The sequence below is a fragment of the Tamandua tetradactyla genome, chromosome X, assembly GCF_023851605.1.
Source record: "Tamandua tetradactyla isolate mTamTet1 chromosome X, mTamTet1.pri, whole genome shotgun sequence".
Lineage (NCBI taxonomy): Eukaryota > Metazoa > Chordata > Mammalia > Pilosa > Myrmecophagidae > Tamandua > Tamandua tetradactyla.
Window position 1 is genome coordinate 154,551,818 of NC_135353.1, and position 21,182 is coordinate 154,572,999.

General features: G+C 42.7%; 1 protein-coding gene across 5 annotated transcripts in view; it reads left to right on the top strand.

Annotated features, from left to right (window-relative positions):
• Window positions 1-7,777: 7,777 nt before the first annotated feature.
• MAP7D2 (MAP7 domain containing 2) overlaps window positions 7,778-21,182 on the top strand; it is a 121,835-nt gene continuing 108,430 nt past the window's right edge. For all 5 annotated transcript variants that reach the window (XM_077146733.1, XM_077146739.1, XM_077146737.1 and 2 more), the window contains exon 1: window positions 7,778-7,876. In XM_077146733.1, coding sequence (XP_077002848.1) covers window positions 7,825-7,876 — 52 coding nt within the window. In that variant the 5' untranslated portion in view covers window positions 7,778-7,824. The remainder of the gene's footprint in view (window positions 7,877-21,182) is intronic.

The window sequence follows — 21,182 nt, forward strand, 5'->3', positions numbered from 1 at the left end:
GAGAAAGTTTATAGCTATTAGTATAGATACCTCTGGTCTTGATCCATTTTTGTCTTTAATAAGTCCCTTTACATCCCTTTCCTATAAATTCAAGACAGCTAGTTAATACTTAACTGCTTTGGAGGAGTTCCCCATCATATCTGGAATAATGTAAAGAAATCAGATGCAAACTACTGTAATTAGAAAATAAAAGTGTGAAATAACTTTCAACAGTGTACACAATTGATTCTTCACCAACTGTTTTCAACTGTTTAAACTTTTCAGGGTATTTCCTGAGAGTTTTATTTTTTTTACTTTAATTTGTAATATATGAGGAAAAGGTATACTTTTACCTATGGTTTATTTTTGTTTCTGTTTTGGTTGTTCTGAATAAATTCATTCAACCAGACTCAAAATAGGGGTTACATTATCTGGGTGAGTTAACTTGTCACAGACCTGTGCTGGAGACATTTCCTACTGGTTTGTTGTCACAAGTTACCTCAAACTGCCAAAATCATTTGAATGAATCTTATTTTGTATTATGAAAAGACAGAGGCGAAGTAAATATATATCTGGCCAACTTGCTAACTTTTAAAAGGACAGTTTTTTGTGTTTTAATCCATGTTTTGTTCAGTTCATAACTTAATGGTAGATCAAAAATTGGGGGCAAAGCCTGAATAAATTCCCATTGCTGCTTCAGTCACCTGGGTTACCAGGTATGATTTTGTTGGATTTTGCAGATTCTATGAAGTTCAATGTGTATTTTATAAAATCTCTTTGAAATCTAGGAATAGAGGGAATTTTCTTAACTTGATAAGAAAGCAAACCAAACAGAAACTCAGAATGTTTTTAAAAGCCTGTTTCTGAAGAAGCAGTAAAAATTGTTAGTCTTACTAAATATCAGCCCTCTTTTAATACATGGTGTGACAAAATAGGAAGTATTTGTGTTGCATACTGAAAGGCAATTGTTACCTCAAGGAAAAGCACTTGTGTGTTTGAGTTGCAAGCTGAACTGGCCACTTTTTTCGTGGAACACCATTTTTTTTTTTACTTGAAAGAACAACTGATACACAAATTGGTTATTTAAACGGGTATATGGCCAAAAGTATCTCAAAAAAATGAAAAAACTTCCTGTCCCTTTAAGGAAAGCAACTTGACAGTATTTGATGCAAATTATAAAATTTTAAGCTTTCAAGTGGAAGTTTTGAGTTTTTGAAGTTTAGAGGTTTGAGTTCATTTTCCAAATGGACAATACATGATGATGTATAATCCATTCAAAGTTCATTGATTCGGCCTTAGATTTCACATTAAAACTAACCTATAAGAAATTACCGCTTGTCAAGATTGACTATAGTATCAAAGAACATACCCAGTGATCTGAAAGGGCTATTAAAATATTGCTGTTTTCAACTACAACATATCTGTGCCAGGACGAATTTTCTTATGCTATATCCAAAACAACGTAACATTGAATAACGAAGCAGATGTGAGACTTCTATTATGCCAGACAGTAAAGAGATATGCAACAATGTGAAACCTCAACACTCTTAAAATATTTTTTATTGAGAAATCACAGTCCATACATGGTGTACAATCAGTGGCTCACATTCTCATTACATAGTTGTGTATTCATCACCGTGATCGTTTTGAGAATATTTGCATCACTGCAGAAAAAGAAATAAAAACCTCATACATACTATACCCCTTACCCGTCCCATTGACCACCAGTATTTCAATCTACCCGGTTTTTTACCCTTTATTCCCTTCTCCCATTATTTTTTTAGCCTTAGTTTTTTACACATTTGTCCATACCCTGGAAATAAGGCATACCACACACAAGATTTACACAATCACACAGTCACATTGTAAAAGTTTATCATACAATCGTCTTCAAAAATCAAGGCTACTGGAACACAGCTCAGTGGTCTCATGCTTCTCTCCAGCCACTCTGATAAATCATAAAACTAAAAAGGGATGTCTATATAATGCATAAGAACCTCCAGGATATCCTCTCGACTCTGAAGTCTCAGCCACTGAAACTTTGTCTCATTTCTCTCTTCCCCTTTTTGGTCAAGAAGGCTTTCTGAAAGAAAGATGATGAAGACTGAGTTGGTATAATCTAGGGATGCCTAGAGTGTATAATGATAGTGACTAAATGTATAAATTAAAAAAATGCTTTTGCATGAGGAAGAACAAAGGAATGTGATTACTGCAGGGTACTGAAAATAGATGGTAATATTTTAAAATTTTAACTTATGTGTGAGACTAAAGCAAAAAATGTTTATTTGGTACAAAATTTATATTTTGACTAGTGCATTTCCTAATATAACTTATGTAGACAGCTTAATTGAACACCATAAGTACATGGAACCTTGAGTAGGACATGAGATTTTGTTGGTTTGTCCCGACAAATGCCCCGTGATACCCCCATAAATCCCAGAGTGATTTGAATAGTGAATAAAAAAGTATTTGCAAATTACTCTGGAATATGTCAGGGCATCACACTAACCTGTACAAAACAACAAAATCTGATGCCAAGATTCCATATCCTTATGGGAATCTTACCACTTCTGATGAATTTTTTGTTTTAGAAAATATAGTTCCTTTTCATAAAATGTTATTTAGTAATTTCTAATATGGTAAATATTGATAGATGTAGCCCACAAATGAATCTGTCATTTCAAGGAAAACAACTGTAGTGTTTGTTGCCAACAATACATTTATTTGAGCTTTTCAGTAAAAATTAGTTTTCGATAACAAATTCACTACCATTAGAAGATAGGATCCTCAGTAACTTTTAAGTGTAAAACAGGAATTTGTAAACTTTTTCTGCAAAAGCAGCCATAGACCACACTTAAACAAATAAGCCTGGCTATATTCCCATAAAACTTTATTAACAAAAATAAGCAGTGGTACTGATTATGGATGTTGTTTTATTTTTTTAATTAATAAATAATTTTAATGCAAAAAAAAAAAGCGGTGGGCTAGATTTTATTTGCCCCGTAAACTAGTTTGCCCACCCCTGCTGTAAAAGGGTTCCTGAGATAGTTTGAGAACTATACTAGACTACCAACCAACTAGAAACTATAGTAGATTTTAAGATACTATTCAACTACAAGTGTAAAAGTTTAGGAATTTAACCCAGTAGAAAAAGCCCAGGAAATTCCTAAATGTCCTTTTAAAAAGCTTAAGTAGAAAGATGTTGTAGTCATGGATAGTATGACATAGTGTTATGAGTGGCAATTCTCCACAAATTAAATCTCTGACTTCACTATACTTCCAATTGAAATTCCAGCAGGGTTTTAGGGAGGAATTAGAAAAACTGATTCCAAAATAACTTAGCATGTAATTCATGAATTTCTAAGACAGTTCTTAAAAAAGAGCAAAGGAGAAGTCACTCCATATATTAACACCATATGCCATAGTAACAGACAAAAAGAAAAGAGAGCTCATGATCACTCACTCATGTACACATAGGAATTTGGCATATGATTAGAGTGGCTTCAAGACCATTGGGGATAGTAGTCAATGAGAGGTGGTGTAAGGGTTATGGGGTGTATGAGGTTTTTTTTATTTCTTTTTCTGGAGTGATGCAGATGTTCTAAAAATGATCATGGCGATGAATACACAACTGTGATGATATTGTGAGCCATTGATGGTACACCATGTATGGACTGTATGTATGTGAAGATTTGTATATATATATATGATCATTGGGGAAAGGAGGGTTATTTTATAGTGCTGGGAAAACTACTTCACTTAACAGAAAAAAAAAATTTGGATCCCGACCTAGCCATATACAGAAAATAACTTGCTTAACAGTAAAGGTAAGTCTATAAGCTCATGTACGAAAATGTAGAAGAGTATCTTGGGGGTAGGATGGATATATTAAGACCCCTAAAGCACAAGCCATAAAGGTGAAAAATTGGTGGGTTTTTATCATTTGTAATCATCATGGAAAATTTTGGATCAGAAAGATATCATCAATGGATGCTAAATCTAGGAGCAATTTTTCATAGGAGTAGGATATTTGCATGGGCTTAAAGAGCTTCCCCACACATTACTTATTAGTTGGAAGAGAAAATCAGTAACTGTAAGGGAGAAACTGGACAATATCTTGACTGGATTGTCAAAATGCCAGCCACTGGCAGGTGGACATCTTGTGCCTCTGCCATCACACAACCTGGGCAGTATTCTTGCTGAGAACGCATATCCTGAATCTAATGATGAGGAAACTCCATGTGAGGAATATTCTAATTAAAAACAACAAAAGAAAAGTATTGAAAAGTTAATTTCATAAAAGGCAGGCTGTGAAGACCAAAGAGACATGTCAACTAAATGCAGTAGCTGATCCTAGACCAAATCCTATTCTAGAGGGGGAAAAAGTACTATAGAAAACATTGGGTCAACTGACAAAATTGGAATAATGAGAATCAATTAGATAAAACTATTGTATTCATGTTAAATTTACTGAAGATGTTAACTCTGGTGTAGTGAGAATAATCTTATTCTTAGGAAATACACACTGATGTATTTAGGGGTAAAGGACCTGCATATATATATGTAACTCTTACAAATGGTTGAGGAAAAAAACAGAAAAATACAAATGATAAAGCAAATGGGGTAACATGTTAACAATAGGTGAATCTTGGTAAAGGATGTATGAATATTAGTAAACTTTGATTCTTGACATTTTTCTGAATTTGAATTTCCATATAAAAAGTTTTTAAAATCGATGGATTTTTTGCATAAAAATTAAGGAGTTTTGCTAATCTTAGAAAAGGTTAGCAAACTAAGAAATATTTGCAACATTTAAATCCACAAGGAATTATCTAGAATGCAAGAAACTCCTGGAAATCGACAAGAAAAAGACAAGAAGCCCAATAGAATAAAACGGACAAGGATAAGGATTGAATAGTCAATCTACAGATGGATAAAACAGATTGAATGGCTAGTCCATGTCTGATAAATACATAATTTACAATGGCTAGATCTTGAAAACAATACCGAGCAATGAAAACCAAGCAGGATATCTGTTGTGCAGTGTTGTATATATAAATTAAAAGTGCATGCACATCTTCACAATTATATATACTTTCAGCAGAGAGTTGCAAAAACATTAAATGGGGCCTCCGACTAGGAAGAGGAACGGGAATGGGAATAGAGATCAAAGGGGGCAGGGAATAGAATAAAACTAGAGGAGTGCTACACTGATGATGTCAGCAAGCCAACAGCTCAAGAATTTGATGATTTAAAGTCGTACCCAAGGTCTTTAATAAGAGGGAAAAGAAAAAAAAGGTGAGAACAGGAAAAAAGCAAAACGGCTCCTATGCCATTATTAACTTGGTTCAAGAAACAGCCAGCTTTCCATACTGACCAAAAGGGGGAAAAGAAATGTAACAAATAAGGTATCAGTGGCTGAGAGAGTTCAAACAGTCTAGAGGCTACTCTGGAGGTCACTCTTATGCAAACTTCAGTTAGACATTACTACTATCATAGTTTGCCAACCCGCAACCAAAACCATCCTGCCCATCCTAAAGAACACCTATCCTAAAGAACACCTAGGGCATTATAGAAGATTCTACAAAGGTTCCATGCACTAGGGTGACTTTCCAGAAACCTACAACCTCCAGATGGATCCCTGGACCAGATAAGTCCTGAAATGCAAAGGGGCTAGCCTCTCCAGAACATCAACTAGTTCCATCCCGTATCCCATATTATCGACAGCCCCTTCCAACATGAAAAAGTTAGAATAGGCATAGCCCAAACACCCCTAAAGAGTGGGAGAAAGATCAAAGATGATGGTCAAGTTATACAGAGAAGGTAGGGTTTAACAAATGAGTATGAGCGCTGAATCATTATATTGATATTTTAGTCTTCAGTATCTTAGAGCAGCTGGAAGTAAAAACCTAAAATTGTAAAATTGTAACCCATACCAAACTCTGAAATCTGTTCTACAACTAAAAGTTTCCATGTGCTTTGAAATTTATTTCTTTTTTGTATATATGCTATTTTTCACAGAAGAGAAAAAAAGTCGATTGTAATGATAAATGCACAGCTTATATGATGATGTGAACCATTGATTGTGTACTTTAGATAATTACATGGTATATGAATATATAATATATATCAATAAAAGTTAAAAAAAAATTTAAAGAGAGAGAAAATAAATACATAAAACTTAAAAAAAAAAAAGAAAAAAAGAAAACAGCCAGCTTTCAGCACAGCCCAGGATACCAGCCCCGACTTGTCCACTTTCTCCTGTATCTGTCTGAACTCTCCTTCTGGCTTTCTTACTACACTCGCACCTTCCTCCGGACACATCTTTGGGCATGTCGGGAACACGTTCATCACTGAAACATTTGGGGGCCGAAAAGGGACTCTCTGAGCTTTTCGCCAAGAATTCTGATGCGGTCTTTGGACGGTTTCAGCTTTTTGTTTTTTTAATTGAATTATTATTTATATACCTTAATGTTCACCTGCTTAAAGTGTACAGTTCAGTGGTTTTCAGTACATTTACGCGGTTGTGCAACCATTACCATAATCTAATTCTAGACCATTTTCATTATCCCAAAAAGAGACTCTGCACCCATTATCCAGCGTCATCTTTCATCAGGACTTCTTCTCCCCGCTTAGGGTGGAAATAAAAAACCTCCAAGCGAGCTGGTCACCATCCAGGAGCGAGGCTCGCAGCCTGGGTGGACTCAGGGAGGAGGCTAAACCGGGAGGGGTTATCACTTGGCAGACTGGGCCTGAATAAACGCCGGGAGGCTGGGCGAGCCGTGCAAAGAGGTCTTTTTCAATTATGTGTGTTTTTGAAAAGATACACGCACAATGCATTTCCAGGGGTAAGAAAGCACACAATACCCTCCCCCCAAACACACATCCTTCCTCGACCCCTTACTCCCAAGGCAACACGTTTAGCAGTCCCTTGCGTTTCTTCCCAGAGAGGTCCTCTTCGCAGAGATTTCTCAAGTGCGTATTATAATTTGCACCGGAGGAAGAAGGGAAACCCTGGTGAGGCTTTTGGGCGGAATCGGTGGGGGAGGGGGGAGGTCGTTAAGCCCAAGGTCGGAGGAGGACGTGCGCTACGTTTCCTTGAAGGGCGGCCCAATGGCCTGCTGCAGTGCCGCCTCGGAGGACCGCACGCCTGTCGGGGATGGGGGGGGGGGGGGCGCACTGAGCGCGAGCCGCCGTGCACCTCGAAGACTCGAACCAAACTGTGTGTGGAGAGGGGTCTCAGAAGGCTCCCCTGGCACCTCTAGGGTTCCCGGGGCCCCCCTTCTGGTGCCTGCACACGTGGCACTGGCCCAGGTGGGAACCGTTCCCGGAGCTCCAGCGCTGGGTATATGTGCGGATGCCTAGTATGTGTGGATGTGTGCGAGCTATCTGAGGAAGTGTGTGCACGGCGTGTGAGAACATGTGCATGCTGGGTGAGCACAGTGTGCATGTGGTATGTTAACTCTGTGCTCACACGCTGTATGAGGATGCGTGCACATTGTGCACGTTGTGCATGAGAAACTGCACCCTCTGTGTATACACGCTTTAAGTGTGTGCGTGCACTGTGTGAGGAAGTGTGTTTTCGCTGTATGTGCACGTTGTGCGTGCATGCTGCGTGTAAGCGCTGTATGAAGAGGTGCCTGCCTGTCGTGTGTGTGCACGCGGTGTGCCGGCTGGCGTGCGCATCGCATGTGCACGCGGTGTGCGCGCGCGCGCGGGGTCGATGCGGCGCGGCGGGAGGGGCAGTGCGCCTGTGCAGCCCGCGCAGCCCAGAGGAGCGCGCGGAGGCTGTGGGGCCGACGCCGGGACCCAGGGGTCTGCGCGCGGCGCACCTTTCCCTGGAAGATGGCCGAGCCCGGCGCGGTGCGGACCTCGCCGCCCAATGCCCGGCTTCCAGGTAGGGGCCCCCGGGGTGGGAGGGTGCGTAGGGTCTTGGGCGCCCGGGAGCGCTGGGGGGCGGGGCGGATTCGCTCCGGCAGCGCCGGGCAGTGGCTTTGGAAGGTCTGAGGCGCGGGCGCAGCGCAGAGCTTGGGTAAACGCCCTGCCCCCGGGCCGGACGCGTGGCCGGACCCCCTCCTGCGGTGGCCTGAGTGAGTAGGTGCGCCGGAGGGTGGCTCGGGGGTGGGGGACTGACAAGTGGGTTTGGGGTGGGGGTGTCCGGGCCCACGCTTGGTGCTGGAGGGGGTCCCGGGAGGTCGGTCTCTCTCGTTGCCGAGCAGCCTGTGGTGGTGGTGGAGGGGTGGACACCAGGGCCGACGGAGCGGGCTCCTGGGGTCGCCTTGACCCGCGCGCCCGTCCTCTGCGCGTCCTGGTATACGCACGCGAGCGGCCACCGCATCCTGGTGGCGAAGGTGCCCCATCGTCGGCGCTTCGCGACGTTCCGCGGGGGTCAGAACAGGCTTGATACTGTTGGCGGGGGTACTGGGAGCGCCAGCGAGCGACGGGGTGCCGCTGGGCCGGCGGGCGCGTTCCCTGGACCGGGTGCCCTGGGCACCTAGATGCGCTCACTGAGGCCTTTGGAGCGGGCGGTCCAGGTGTCTGGACCGACCGCGGGCCCTCACGTGGCGGCGAGGCAAGGGAATCTCCTAGTTGCCAAGGCTGCAGCTGCTGGAGGCCACGCGGGGCTGGTTCCCAGACTCGCTGCCCAGTAAGGGAACGAGGCACTGGGCAATTTTGAGGACCTTAGGCAGAATTTCGCATAAGGTGGTCTTGCTTCTTCTGATGCTGACGTTCTGTAAAGTGGTTGCAGGTAGTGTGGGGATGTAAAAAGCGTGTCCTGGCGACACCTATGTATATACACACACACAGAGGCACATATATGTTAATGCGAGCCATTTTTAAGACACTTTAAAAACGTGCAAACAACAAAGCACATAAATCTGAAATGTACAATTGGATGAATTATCGAGTAGTGAAGATATGAATATTTTATATCAGATGGGCCAAGGAAGGGAAAGAAATCAAGAGAAATGTTTTCTAGTCACTTAAAACATGCTTCTCGTTTTTGGGGGCAAACTCTTTTCTGATTGGACCCCTAGAGCCTCGTTTATAGATGGAGGGGGTGGCTTAAATCATTTCCAGTTTGTGTTTTTCAGCATGCGTTCTTCTAAAGGCAGAATTTAACAAACGTTACAGGGTAGTGACATAAGTACATTTAAAATATGTACTTCTGTTTTCATTCTCCGTGCTTTAGAAACTCAGCTGCATCTGCTAGCCAAGAAACCCAGAACCCACCCACTCACCTGAGCAGGTCCTCCCTTGTGGATTTGGAGTAGAATCTTGGAAAGGGGAAATTCTTGAAGTTTACATTTTCATTTGACTGGGAGTTTAGGTAATGGGTTTCCTTAGATGTTTTGTTGTACTAAGGAGAGGAGGAAAGAGGCTTGTGTGGTTTATTTGAAGGAATGAATGGGGGGGGGGAATTCTGTGGTTCTTGTTGGAAACTTTTGTGGAACCATTTAATGTGCTTTATACTAACATTAAGATGAGCTTGAAGCTATTTTCCATCATTTGAAATCGGAAATATGGAAAGGCATGTCCTGCGAAGGTTTACAGTACTAAATAAACTTTTGTGTACATTGGGGTTGGTGTGGAAAAATTGGAGTGTTCGACCTCAATGGCAGGTGGCACCAGGTTTTGTTCTTTTGGGGATTACTGAGGCCAAGTACTTAGAAAAATAACCTCAGCTTCAGAAATGTCTTGATTCTTGAGGTTTTATTATAATTCACCCTGGATGCTGATCATTCTTGGTCGCCCAAGGCCTTATGATTTGGGATCCATTCCTAATGAGAATCAACCGGCAGTTCTTGAGCTTCAACTACGTTCCTAAGCTGGTGCTGAGCACTGTGAGGACCTGAGATGCTTAAGCTCCCAGTTGGTTTGTCCAGTTGCATCTCAGCATGGTTGGGAGGATATGGGTTGGGAGTGGTTTTCCTGGAAGAATCAAGGGATTAACTCTGGTTGGTTTGTCTAGCAGCAGGTTCTTCTGATACTGAAATTCTGTGCCCGTTTCCATAACCACCAGCAATGCCTTCTTTCTTTCTAATTACCCCTAGGGTGGAAATTACCGAATGTACTATTTTTTTTTTTTAGTGCTTGTGTCATATGCACAGTATAACAAATGAGGAGCAGTGCCTGCTTACATACCCTGTGCCCTCAGGTACAATCACCAAATCTCTGCTGTCACACTGTCCTGTACTCACACAGGTCCTGTGTCCCCCTCAGCCTGAAATGCCCCCTTTTCTCCTTTCTGTGACCTACAGAGCTCCCTCTCCTTTTGGCATTTCACTCCCTTTAGGCTCCTGTCAGTGCAGATTAATGAACTTCCTCCTGTCTGGGCCTGCACCACCTCCAGTGAAGCACTCTTCCTCTGCCCATTGGTTTCTACAGACGTCCCTGGTGTGCCTGTAGCCACTGCAGTGATTCTGGGGCCAAGCAGGTTGAGTTCCCCACTGCCCAGGCATGAAGGCTAGCACTCCCTTCCTATTGTGCCATCTTGGGGGTCCCTTGGTTTTCTCATCTTAAAAATGTACTTGAGGACAACTCTGGGAGATAGAGGCACTATTTTGAGAAGGAATGAACTGATACCCATAAAGCAGTACCTGACATGTACGACCTGACTGCTCCAGCAGTGTCAGGCACTGTTGGCTACAGGCTGTCCCTGTTAGGTCACAGGCTTGAGGGCAGGGCCTGGGTCCAGGTCATGGTTGTCTCCCTCAGGACCACCTGGTAACAAACACTGGGAGACTCCAGCTGTTCTTCTCAGGTGCAGTAGGTATCTGATCATCATCTTCCCCACTCTCAGAGCTTTTTCACACAGTAGGTCTGTAATTGATGTCTGCCAAGTACATTATGCTGGGTGCTAATACACTGGGTTGAGTGTTCCGTAAATACTCAGGAGTTGAATTAAATAAGTATGTGGGTGGAAGGGATCTGAGCTGATGAAACTACACAGCATGTTTCCTGAGGCCTATTGAGCCTTCCAGTGTATTCTGCAGGTAAACCTTATTGGACTACGTTGGCTGCTTTTGCCTGTTATTCCCTAGCAAGGGGGAAAGTCCTCCAAGATGAGACGAAAGAAAGATTTCTGGGATTTTCTCTTTGGATGTGGCACTTCAGGAACTGGAAACGTTGCCCACCTGCTGCCTTCTCTGGTAGAGATGCTGTGTGGGCCCCCTCCACCTTCTGTCCCTCAGCTCAGCCTCGGGTGGGTTCCCTGTTGTCCTACCACCTGTGATCTTCCATTCCCTTCCCTTCGATCAGGAGCAAGTAGTGGGTCAAACTGCAGGTTCTGTCCAGCCTTCCCCTGGGGATGTAGTTGGATGGTGCCAAGCCTTAAAGGCTGAGAGTTAGGCCCCCAAGACATCAAAGTTGTTCATCCTTTTTCAGAGTTGGATTGTAAACCATTCTTGAATACTTTAACCTTAAAACTGCTTGGATCTAGGGAGGACAAGTTGAGTGCATGTGCATGTGTTTGTGTGTGTGTGTGTGTGTGTGTGTGTGTGTGTGTGTGTGTGTGTGTGTGTGTGAGAACGTGTTAACATGCGGAGTCCCATTGGCAGGGTTAAGGATCACTGGGGTCAGGAGGGAAAGGCACAAAGTTGTATTCGACTGTGGGGCTTCTGGCTCTGTTGTGTGGTGACAATGTAGGACGTGGGTTTACAGGACCTTCCGGGCAGACTGCTGAAAGTCTTCCTGACTGATGACTGACCCTGGGGACATGCCTGGTCAACTGTATTGTTTCTGTTTCTACCCCTCCTTCCTCTCCAAGATAAAAGGATGCTTTCCTCTCATTTAGGTGCCCCATCTTCTGTAGTGGTTATTTTTTTACAAGAAGGTTTCATCTTCTGTAGCAATGACATCGATCGAGTTATGTAACAGAAGAATGCACAGGGTTGGTTTGAGCAGGAGAGAGGTGGGGAGTTCTGGGGGATGTTGGTAACTGCACTGATGGGCCTCGTTGGGAGGATTTAATAAGACATAATCCTCAGTGTGTGCTTGCCATAGTAAGTGGTCAGATGTCAGGTGGTGTGATGATGCTGAGGGCACTGATATTATCGGGTTTGGGGGAGTGTCCAGGTGTGGAAGTGGCTTTGACAGCAGAATTGAGATTTGAAAACATTCCATGGCCCTCACCTGCAGCTTCTTTTGAAAGGAAGGACATCAGAAATGAGGAGGAGATCAAGGGGGGCTACCCTTGGTGTGCCGTGGCGGTATTGGTCCCTGCCCACTAGTGTCTTATGTGGCCACCTTCAAATGTGAGGAGGGCACCATTGGGTCATTTGTGCCTCTTGTGCCAGCCTGGCCTTGGGATCCCCCCTCTCCTGCCTCTGGGGGCCTTCTGAATGTGGTCCCTGATCTGACAGAAAAGTCAGGAACCATTCAGTTTCCTCTTGCCTAGAAAGACTTCCTCTTTTTTAAAACCTTGTGATTAGCAGAATTTAGGTTGTGATTCATGCAAAAGGAAACAGGTATGAGTGAGCCATATGACATACATAGTATTTGAGGGAACAGCTGTCACTAGCCATGCCAAATGCCTGCCATCTCCTGGAATGGCAAGATCTGTCCACACGGCACACAGCTCCTGGCTGGTGCTGCGTTAAATCACTATCTGAACAGACTTGCCAAATAGGCTGACTCTTGGTTGTCCCCCGCCCCACCGAGAGCCCTTTGCAATGCTTGTGGCTCCTTTGTCATCTAGGCCTCTTCACTCCCCTCACCCCCTATTTTATGTAATAGCAGCTTATCGAGATAGAATTCACATCCATGCCTTTCACCCACTTAAAGTGTGCAATTCAGTGTTTTGTCATATATTCACAGACTTGTGCAACCATCACCAGTCAATTTGAGAATATTTTCATCACCCCAAAAAGAAAGCTCCATACCAGTTAGCAGTCGTTATCTAGCCCCTGCCCCCACGTCCCTAGCCATTGGCAATCATTAATCTGCTCTGCCACTTTGGAGACCTCTAGGCTTCTGCCATGGTGGTCTTCAGCCTTTGGTGCATGCACATGTAGTCACCTAGAAGTCCATGGGTGGTTTTCATGCATTAGAGGTTTGGAAACCATAATTCTGTACTCTGCATCCTTCAAATCCAAGACTTGCTTTCTCCAGGAAGCCTTGTCTTACCACCTCTTGTGCACTCCTGACTCTCAGGGCTTCCCAAGGACTCAGACAGAATCTGAGTGTAACCTCCCACAGAAATCTGAAGTTATAGACTGCATGTGTGTTAATTTTAGCTCCCCATGTAGTAAAAGCTGCTAATTGATGAGCACTCACTGTGCCACGCACCATTATAAGCACTTGCCATGCATTATTTTACTTTATTTCCCACATCTGCTTTTTGTACTGTTTTTATCCTCATGTTAGAGATGGTTTGGTTGCCTCATTGCTGTGTAACCAACCACCCTGAACCTTAGAAGCCTTACATAACAACAATTTATTTCTCATGATTCATTGGGTTGGCTGGGCCCAACTGAAATGGTTCATCTGCTCTATGTGGCATCCTCTAGAGCTCAGCTGGGCTGAAATGTCCAAGATGGTCTCTCATTGTCCAGCTATCTAATCACTGGGTATCTCAACTGGGCTACCTAACAGCATGATGGCTGTGAGTCAAGAGTGAGAAGGTAGGGCCACGGTGGCTCAGCAGGCAAGAATGCTTGCCTGCCATGCCAGAGGACCTGGGTTCAGTTCCCGGTGTCTGCCCATATTAAAAAAAAAAAGAAAGAAAGAAAGAAAAAAAGAGTGAGAAGGTAGAAGACCTCTTAAGGCCTGGGCTTACAAGGTCCAGAATATCAACTTCTGCTGCATTCTAGAGGTCAAAGCAAGTCACAAGGCCAGCCCGCATTCAAGAGGAGGAGAAATATTCTCCACCTCCTGATGGCAGGAGTGGCGTGCCTACTAGGCTGACTATGAACTCCTAGTGGTCCTTTTTAGAGATTGTCTACTCGAATGCATGTGTAAATTGAAATGAAGAGAGTGTAAGTAATTAGCCCAAGGTCATGCAGTAAATGCAAGGTGGGGACTCACAACCAGGTGAGTTTGCCTCCACAGGTGTGTATTTGTAACCTGCATGCCACTGTGCCTCCATAGACAGACTAGAACAGGCTCCTTTCACACGTGGGCCATGCTTTCCACATGTTCTGTGCCATCTAAGATCTACCTCGGTACTGTCTATACAAATACAAGGGTTTTGTGTGCCTTTTCCTTACTAGATACTTATTTTTCTCCCCAAAGTGATGAGGACCTCATTTCTTAATATCATAGCAAACATTTTATTGACTGAAAATACTTAGAGGGAGAGAAGCTCCAGTTAACAGAATTTCCTGGCTTCTTAGAAATTACCCCCCTATCGTCTTTATACCAACATGTATCGTTGAGAATGTTTGAAGAAGTACCTTAATGTTTTCCTGCCGTTGGGTGTGATTGAGGACTGAGGCTCTTGCTGTGTTCCTAGGTCATCACTCTTTTTATTTTTTTAATGGAGGAACAGAAAGATAAAAGGAATTTGGCCATTGGTGACATTTGGAAGAATTTAAAATTAAAGAAAAATTTCTATTAAAACTATTTTAATTTTTAAATTCTTTTTTATATTTGATTTTTTATTTAGGTTTCTTTTGGTTTGTTTATTTTTTTTTTGTGGGAGTAAGGCAACTTTAATTTCTCTTACTGTATTCTTCAGCTCTGCTTGGTTTCTTTTCAAAATTTACATCTCTCAATTGATATTCTCTGTTCATCTATCATTTTCCTAATTTCCTTTACTTTTGTTTTTCCCTCTTTTTTTTTTTTTGCATGGGCAGGCATCAGGAATCGAACCTGGGTCTCTGGCATAGCAGGCAAGAACTCTGCCTACTGAGCCACTGTGGCCTACCCATTTTCCCCCTCTTTTTAAAAACATTTGTATTGAGATATCTTTATGTACCATACAGTCAATCTAAAATATACAATCAGTGGCTCACAATATCACCACATAGTTGTGTATTCATCACCATGATCATTTTTAAAACATTTGCATCACTTCAGAAAAAGAAATAAAAAGGAAAAAGAAAAAACCCATACATCCCATACCTCTTAACCCTCTCTTCATCGACCACTAGTATTCAATCTACCCAAATTTTTTTACCTCTTATTCCCCCCCATTATTTATTACTTTATTTTCATTATTTTTTTACTCATCTGTCCATTCTCTGGATAAAGGCGGCATCAGCCACAAGGTTTCCACAATCACATGGTCACATTGTAAAAGTTTTATAGTTATACAATCATCTTCAAGAATCAAGGCTACTGGAACACAGCTTAACAGTTTCAGGTACTTCCCTCCAGCCACTCCAATGTACCATAAACTAAAAAGGGATACCTATACAATGCATAAGAATAACCTCCAGGGTAACCTCTTGACTCTCTTTGAAATCTCTCAGCCACTAACACTTTATTTTGTCTCATTTCTCTTTTCCCCCTGTTGGTCAAGAAGGTTTTCTCAATCCCATGATGCCAGTTCAACCTGGGTCATCACTCTTGAAGAGTAGTGGAAGACTGTTATATGCTAAGCCAGTGGTGATTAAGGTAACCTGAGAAGGACCAGGTGTTTTGTTGTTGTTGTTAGTTTTTTCTCCCTAATTTCCAATCTGTTGTAGTGATAACTTGGTAAATTACAATAAAAAAGAATTACTAGAAGAATAAAATAGGAAAGACATATAAAATACAAATCTCCATTTTAAAATACTGAATCAAATTTAATATTAGATTAAAAGATATCAGTGGATATCAAATTACTCTTTCAAATTGCTGTGTTTCTAAATGCTTCTTCTCAGTGTGTGCCCTTACTGCGGACTGAAATAGAACAATTAGAAGACTGGCCTGGGTGCATAGACCATACTTTGACTAGCTCTGCTCTGGGCCAGCATTTCCCAAAGGGTGATGGGATGCAAGAGGATTTTAGTTTGCATACATGCAAGCTTATTTTTTTTTAAATGTTGTGTTAATACTTCTGTAGATTCTTTAATTGTGTTATATTTACAACTAGTACATCAAACTGTAATTTTGTGAATATTATTAGAATGAGTGAAAGGTGGAAAAAATCAATTTAAAGAAAAGCCCTAAATAATAGGGTTGATGCTGGCTAATACAAATACAATGCAAACCACATCTTCTAGTTTTCTAGCTGCTGAAATGTAATATACCAGAAAAGGAATGACTTTTAAAAAGGGGGAATTTATTAAGTTGCAAGTTTGCAGTTCTAAGGCCATGAAAATGTCCCAATTAAAGCAAGTCTATAAAAATGTCCAAATTAAGGTACCAACAAGAGTGCCTTAATTTTACCTTCACTCAAGAAAGACCGATGAAATTCAGGGTTTCTTTCTCAACTGGAAGGGCACATGGTGAACATGGGATGTCTGCCAGCTTCTCTCTAGGCTTCTTGTTTCATGAAGCTCCCCCAGGGGCATTTTCCTTCTTCATCCCCAAAGGTCTCTGGCTGCATGGGCTTTTGTGGTTCTCATGACTCTGAAGCTTTTTCCAAAATGTTCCCTCTTTTAAAGGATTCCAGTAAACTAATCAAGACCCACCTGGAATGGGTAGCGTTGCATGTCCCTCTAATCAAAGGTTAATACCCTCAATCAGGTGAATCACATATCCATGGAGATAATCTAATCAGACTTCCACCATACAGTACTGAATAGGGATTAAAAGGAACAGCTGCCTACACAAGGTGGCTCAGGATTAAAACATGGCTTTTCTAGGGTACGTAATCCTTTTAAACCAGCATACCATGTATGTAATTTTTAATTTTCTAGTGGTTGCATAAAAAAAAAGGAAAATGAAACAGGTGAAATTAAATAAAACTCATTTAACCTAGTATATCAAAAGTATTATATTCCAACATATAATAAATATGAAAATTATTAATGAGATATTTTACATTCTTTTCTTCACACCAAGTCTTGGAAATCCAGTGTGTATTTTATACTTCTAGCCCTTCTCAATTTGGACTAGCCCCATGTCAGATGCTCAGTAGCCACCTATGGCTTAAGGCTCCCAAATTGGAGAGCTCTGACCTAGAACATTTCCATCACAGCAGAAAGTTCTCTTGGTCTCAGATGAGCTTCATTGTCACTTGGTGTACTCTAGCATTTGAGAACGGTTACCTTGCTATCAAGCATGGTTATTAAGTGCAGTGCGTGTGCTGAGGTATTGAGTACATCTCAGTGAAACTGCAAAGACATTTTGATAAAATGGTGTCCCCTTCAAGAAGGCAAAACAGGCTTGGGTCTCCCAGACTCTTAAGGCAAGAAACTGCTTTTTGCTTTTCGGGTCTGGAGAGGGGAGTGTCTGGGGTTGTGACTGTGGGGAAGGGAGAGGCTGTTGTCTTGAGGATCCCAACAGACAGTGGAATGTCGAGGGGCTTAGTTTCCTGTCAATTGCTCATCTGTTATTGAGGGAAGACATGGCATAAAAACAGGGAACCACAGAAGGGCAGAGCCATCTTAGCCAGCTCAGGATCTAACAGGTTCACCAGAAAACGCCCTCTGGGGGTGGGGTCATGCTGGGCTGGGCGAGGGCGGGTGTGGCAGTCTCCCCATCCCCTACGCCCCCACCCCCCCCACCCCTGCCCCATCCTACCTTCTACAGCCATGTTCACGGAAGCTGCTCACTCATTACAAGCGACAAGTACCTGTTTGGCTGATAGAACCAATGGGCTCCCGTTGTGGGACCGTTTCCCCACAGTCACAGGCTGCTCCTGTGTCATTCATCCTCAGGGGATCAGGCGGGAGAGTGGGCACTGGGTATGCAGGGCCATCCTGGGCATTACTGGGCAGGGTCAGTTCCCAGATCCCAGTTGAATTTAGGGCCTGCAGGACAAGTCCATGCCTGGATCAAGTTATCCCCCTCCTGAAAAGTTGGTCTCTTTTCACCTTTGGACAGTGAGCCCCAACGAGTTGACGGTTGGCTTGGTGAGGCAGCCAGCATGGAACCCCACTTGCTATGGGAGACATGTTGGATTAACTTCCCTCTCAGCTCCAGTTGTCTATCCCTATCTTTGTTTTTTTCCCCCTCTCTTGCCTACTTCTTTTCATATTTGTTTCTGCTGTGTTTTATCTAAGCAGTGGTAATCCCTTCTGGAACATGGGAGCAGGGCAGGCACAAATGAGTGCCTGAAGTTAATAAATGCAGAGCACAAAGGCCCTCGCAGTGCTCCTCCCCCTCCCCCCAGTGCTGGAGCCCTTTATTAGTAGTGCTCCATGGCCGGTTTCAAAACAACACCTTCATGTGATCGCTGTTAATTTGAAATAACCATCTGAATTGTAAACTGGGCAATACAGAGTTTTCCTGTAGTTGATGCTGTGCTTCATTTGTAAAACCATTTTTCCTCCCTATGGGATGTCTGTATGTCCTGTGATTGGACACAGAGACCTGCCTTTTTTGGCACTCCGCTTAGAGAGAGAAACATAATTGTGCAGGGTGCTAGCATCACCTCTTAGGAATTTTTGGTCTTTTCTATATTATTAATTTTGTGTGCTCGGTTCACTTGAGTACCAGTCAGGGTGACAATTGGTGGTGAAATATTATGACAGCCTTCAGTGGAAGCTTTCCTTGCACTTGGAAAATTTTATTTTCCCAACGGAGATATGTGTTATGAGCAAAATTTAACAGTGATCATTTCCGTTAGCTAGATAACCAATATTATTTAAGCAGCTTTAGTCAGGTCTTCTGACCGAAAGCTCTCTTTAAAATAATTACTAATTGTAGACTTCCAGGTCAAGATGGCAGCTTAGCAACATGCACATTTTAGTTCGTCCTCCAGAACAACTACTAAATAACCAGAAACAGTACAGAACAGCTCCTGGGGCCACGTCAGTGACCAGACACACAGCGTACCCCAGTCTGGACCAGCTGGACCAGCTGCGAGCACCCCCCAGAACCGTGAGTTCTCAAAGCTGCGGTGGCCAGCGCCACTCCCCCACAGACTGCTTCCCAGAGGGGAAAGGAAAGGACTTTACCAGCAGCATGGACTGGGCACAATCAAACGCCAATTGTGGAACTAATTAACAAATTCTGACTACTAAAAATAGGCCCCCAGCTTAGGTGAACCTGATGAAAGCGGAGGTTGCTCATTTTTGCCACAGCACCAAGGGGGCAGGACTGACAGAAAAAGGGGGGGGGGAAAGAAGGAAACAGAGGTTTTTGTGGCTGTGTATCTACAAGGCTTGACTGCCTCTGGATACAGCCGCAGGACTTTTCAGGCTGCAACTGCCCCAGGCATAGGCAGAAGTGAGCTCTTTTGGGGGCTTATCTGGAGCCTGTGCCTTCCCCAGGGAAGGGGTGAAGCCCCACCCAGGTGGAATCCCTCCATCAAAGAATTCAGACACCAGGGCTTGGTAATTTGAAGCCATTAAAACCAGTCTACAACCTCTCCTCTGTCTCCACCATGCCCCCAGCAGGGAGAGTCTGCCAAAGTTAAAGGTACTGCATCATCTTATGCTGGTGGGACCTGCAGTCAGACAAGAACCACATACAGGGCAGGATAAGTAAAACAGAGTCCAGAGACTTCATAGGAAAGTCTTTCAACCTGCTGGGTCTCACCCTCAGGGAAAACCGACGCAGGTCCTGATAGGAGGCCAGTTTGGTCTGGGAAAATCTGGCTGGGGTCTATAATATCTAAGTAGACCCTCCTAAGTGTGTGTGGGGGAAAGGCACCACACAAGCAGGGCAAGAAACAAGAAAACAAGAACTGAAAAATTCTCCTCTGTTAAACAAAACTTAAGCTAAAGGTCCAGATAAAGCTGAACAGAATGTCAAAGAACAGGTAAACAACAAATTCATCCAGCAAGAAAACCCTAGATAAAAGAAGTGAAATCAATCTCCAGAATAAACTAATTAAGGTAATTAAATGCCTAGACACCAGCAAAAAATAACAAATCACACTAGGAAAATTGAAGATATGGCCCAAAGGAACAAACCAACAATTCAAATGACATACAGGAGCTGAAACAATTAATTCAGAATATACGAACAGAAATGGAAAACCTCATCAAAAACCAAATCAGTGAATTGAGGGAGGATATAAAGAAGGCAAGGAAAGAACAAAAAGAAGAAACTGGAAGTCTGAAAAAACAAATCACAGAACTTATGGGAATGAAAGACACAGTAGAAGAGATGAAAAAAAACAATGGAAACCTACAATGGTAGATTTCAAGAGACAGAACATAGGATTTCTGAACTGGAGGACAGAACATCTGAAATCCAACAAGAAATAGAAACTATAGGGAAAAAATGGAAAAATATGAGCAGGGACTCAGGGAATTGAAAGACAATATGAAGCGCACGAATATACATGTTGTGGGTGTCCCAGAAGGAGAAGAGAAGGGAAGAGGAGGAGAAAAACTAATGGAGGAAATTATCACTGAAAATTTCCCAGCTCTTATGAAAGACTTAAAATTACAGATCCAAGAAGTGCAGCATACCCCAAAGAGAATAGATCCAAATAGACATACTCCAAGGCATTTACTAATCAGAATGTCAGAGGTCAAAGAGAAAGAGAGGATCTTGAAAGCAGCAAGAGAAAAGCAATCCATCAGATACAAGGGAAGCCCAATAAGACTATGTGCAGATCTCGCAGCAGAAACCATGGAGGTGAGAAGACAGTGGGATAATATATTTAAATTATTAAAAGAGAAAAACTGCCAACCAAGAATTCTATATCCAGCAAAATTGTCCTTCAAAAATGAGGGAGAAATTAAAACATTTTCAGACAAAAAAATCACTGAGAGAATTTGTGACCAAGAGACCAGCTCTGCAAGAAATACTAAAAGGAACACTAGAGACAGATACAAAGGCAGAAGAGAGAGGTGTGGAGAAGAGTGTAGAAAGGAAGACTATGAGTAAAGGTAAAAAGAAGGAAAATTAGATATGACATATAAAATCCAGAAGGCAAAATAGTAGAAGAAAGTACTACCCATGCAGTAATGACACTGAATGTTAATGGATTAAACTCTCCAATCAGAAGACATAGTCTAGCAGAATGGATTAAAAAACAGGACCCATCTATACGCTGTCTCTACTCAAAGGACACGAGGCTAAGGACACAAATGGACATTTACACACCAATGTTTATAGCAGCATTATTAACAATTACCAAGAGATGGAAACAGCCAAAATGTCCATCAACAGACAGTTGGCTAAACAAACTGTGACATTTACATAAGATG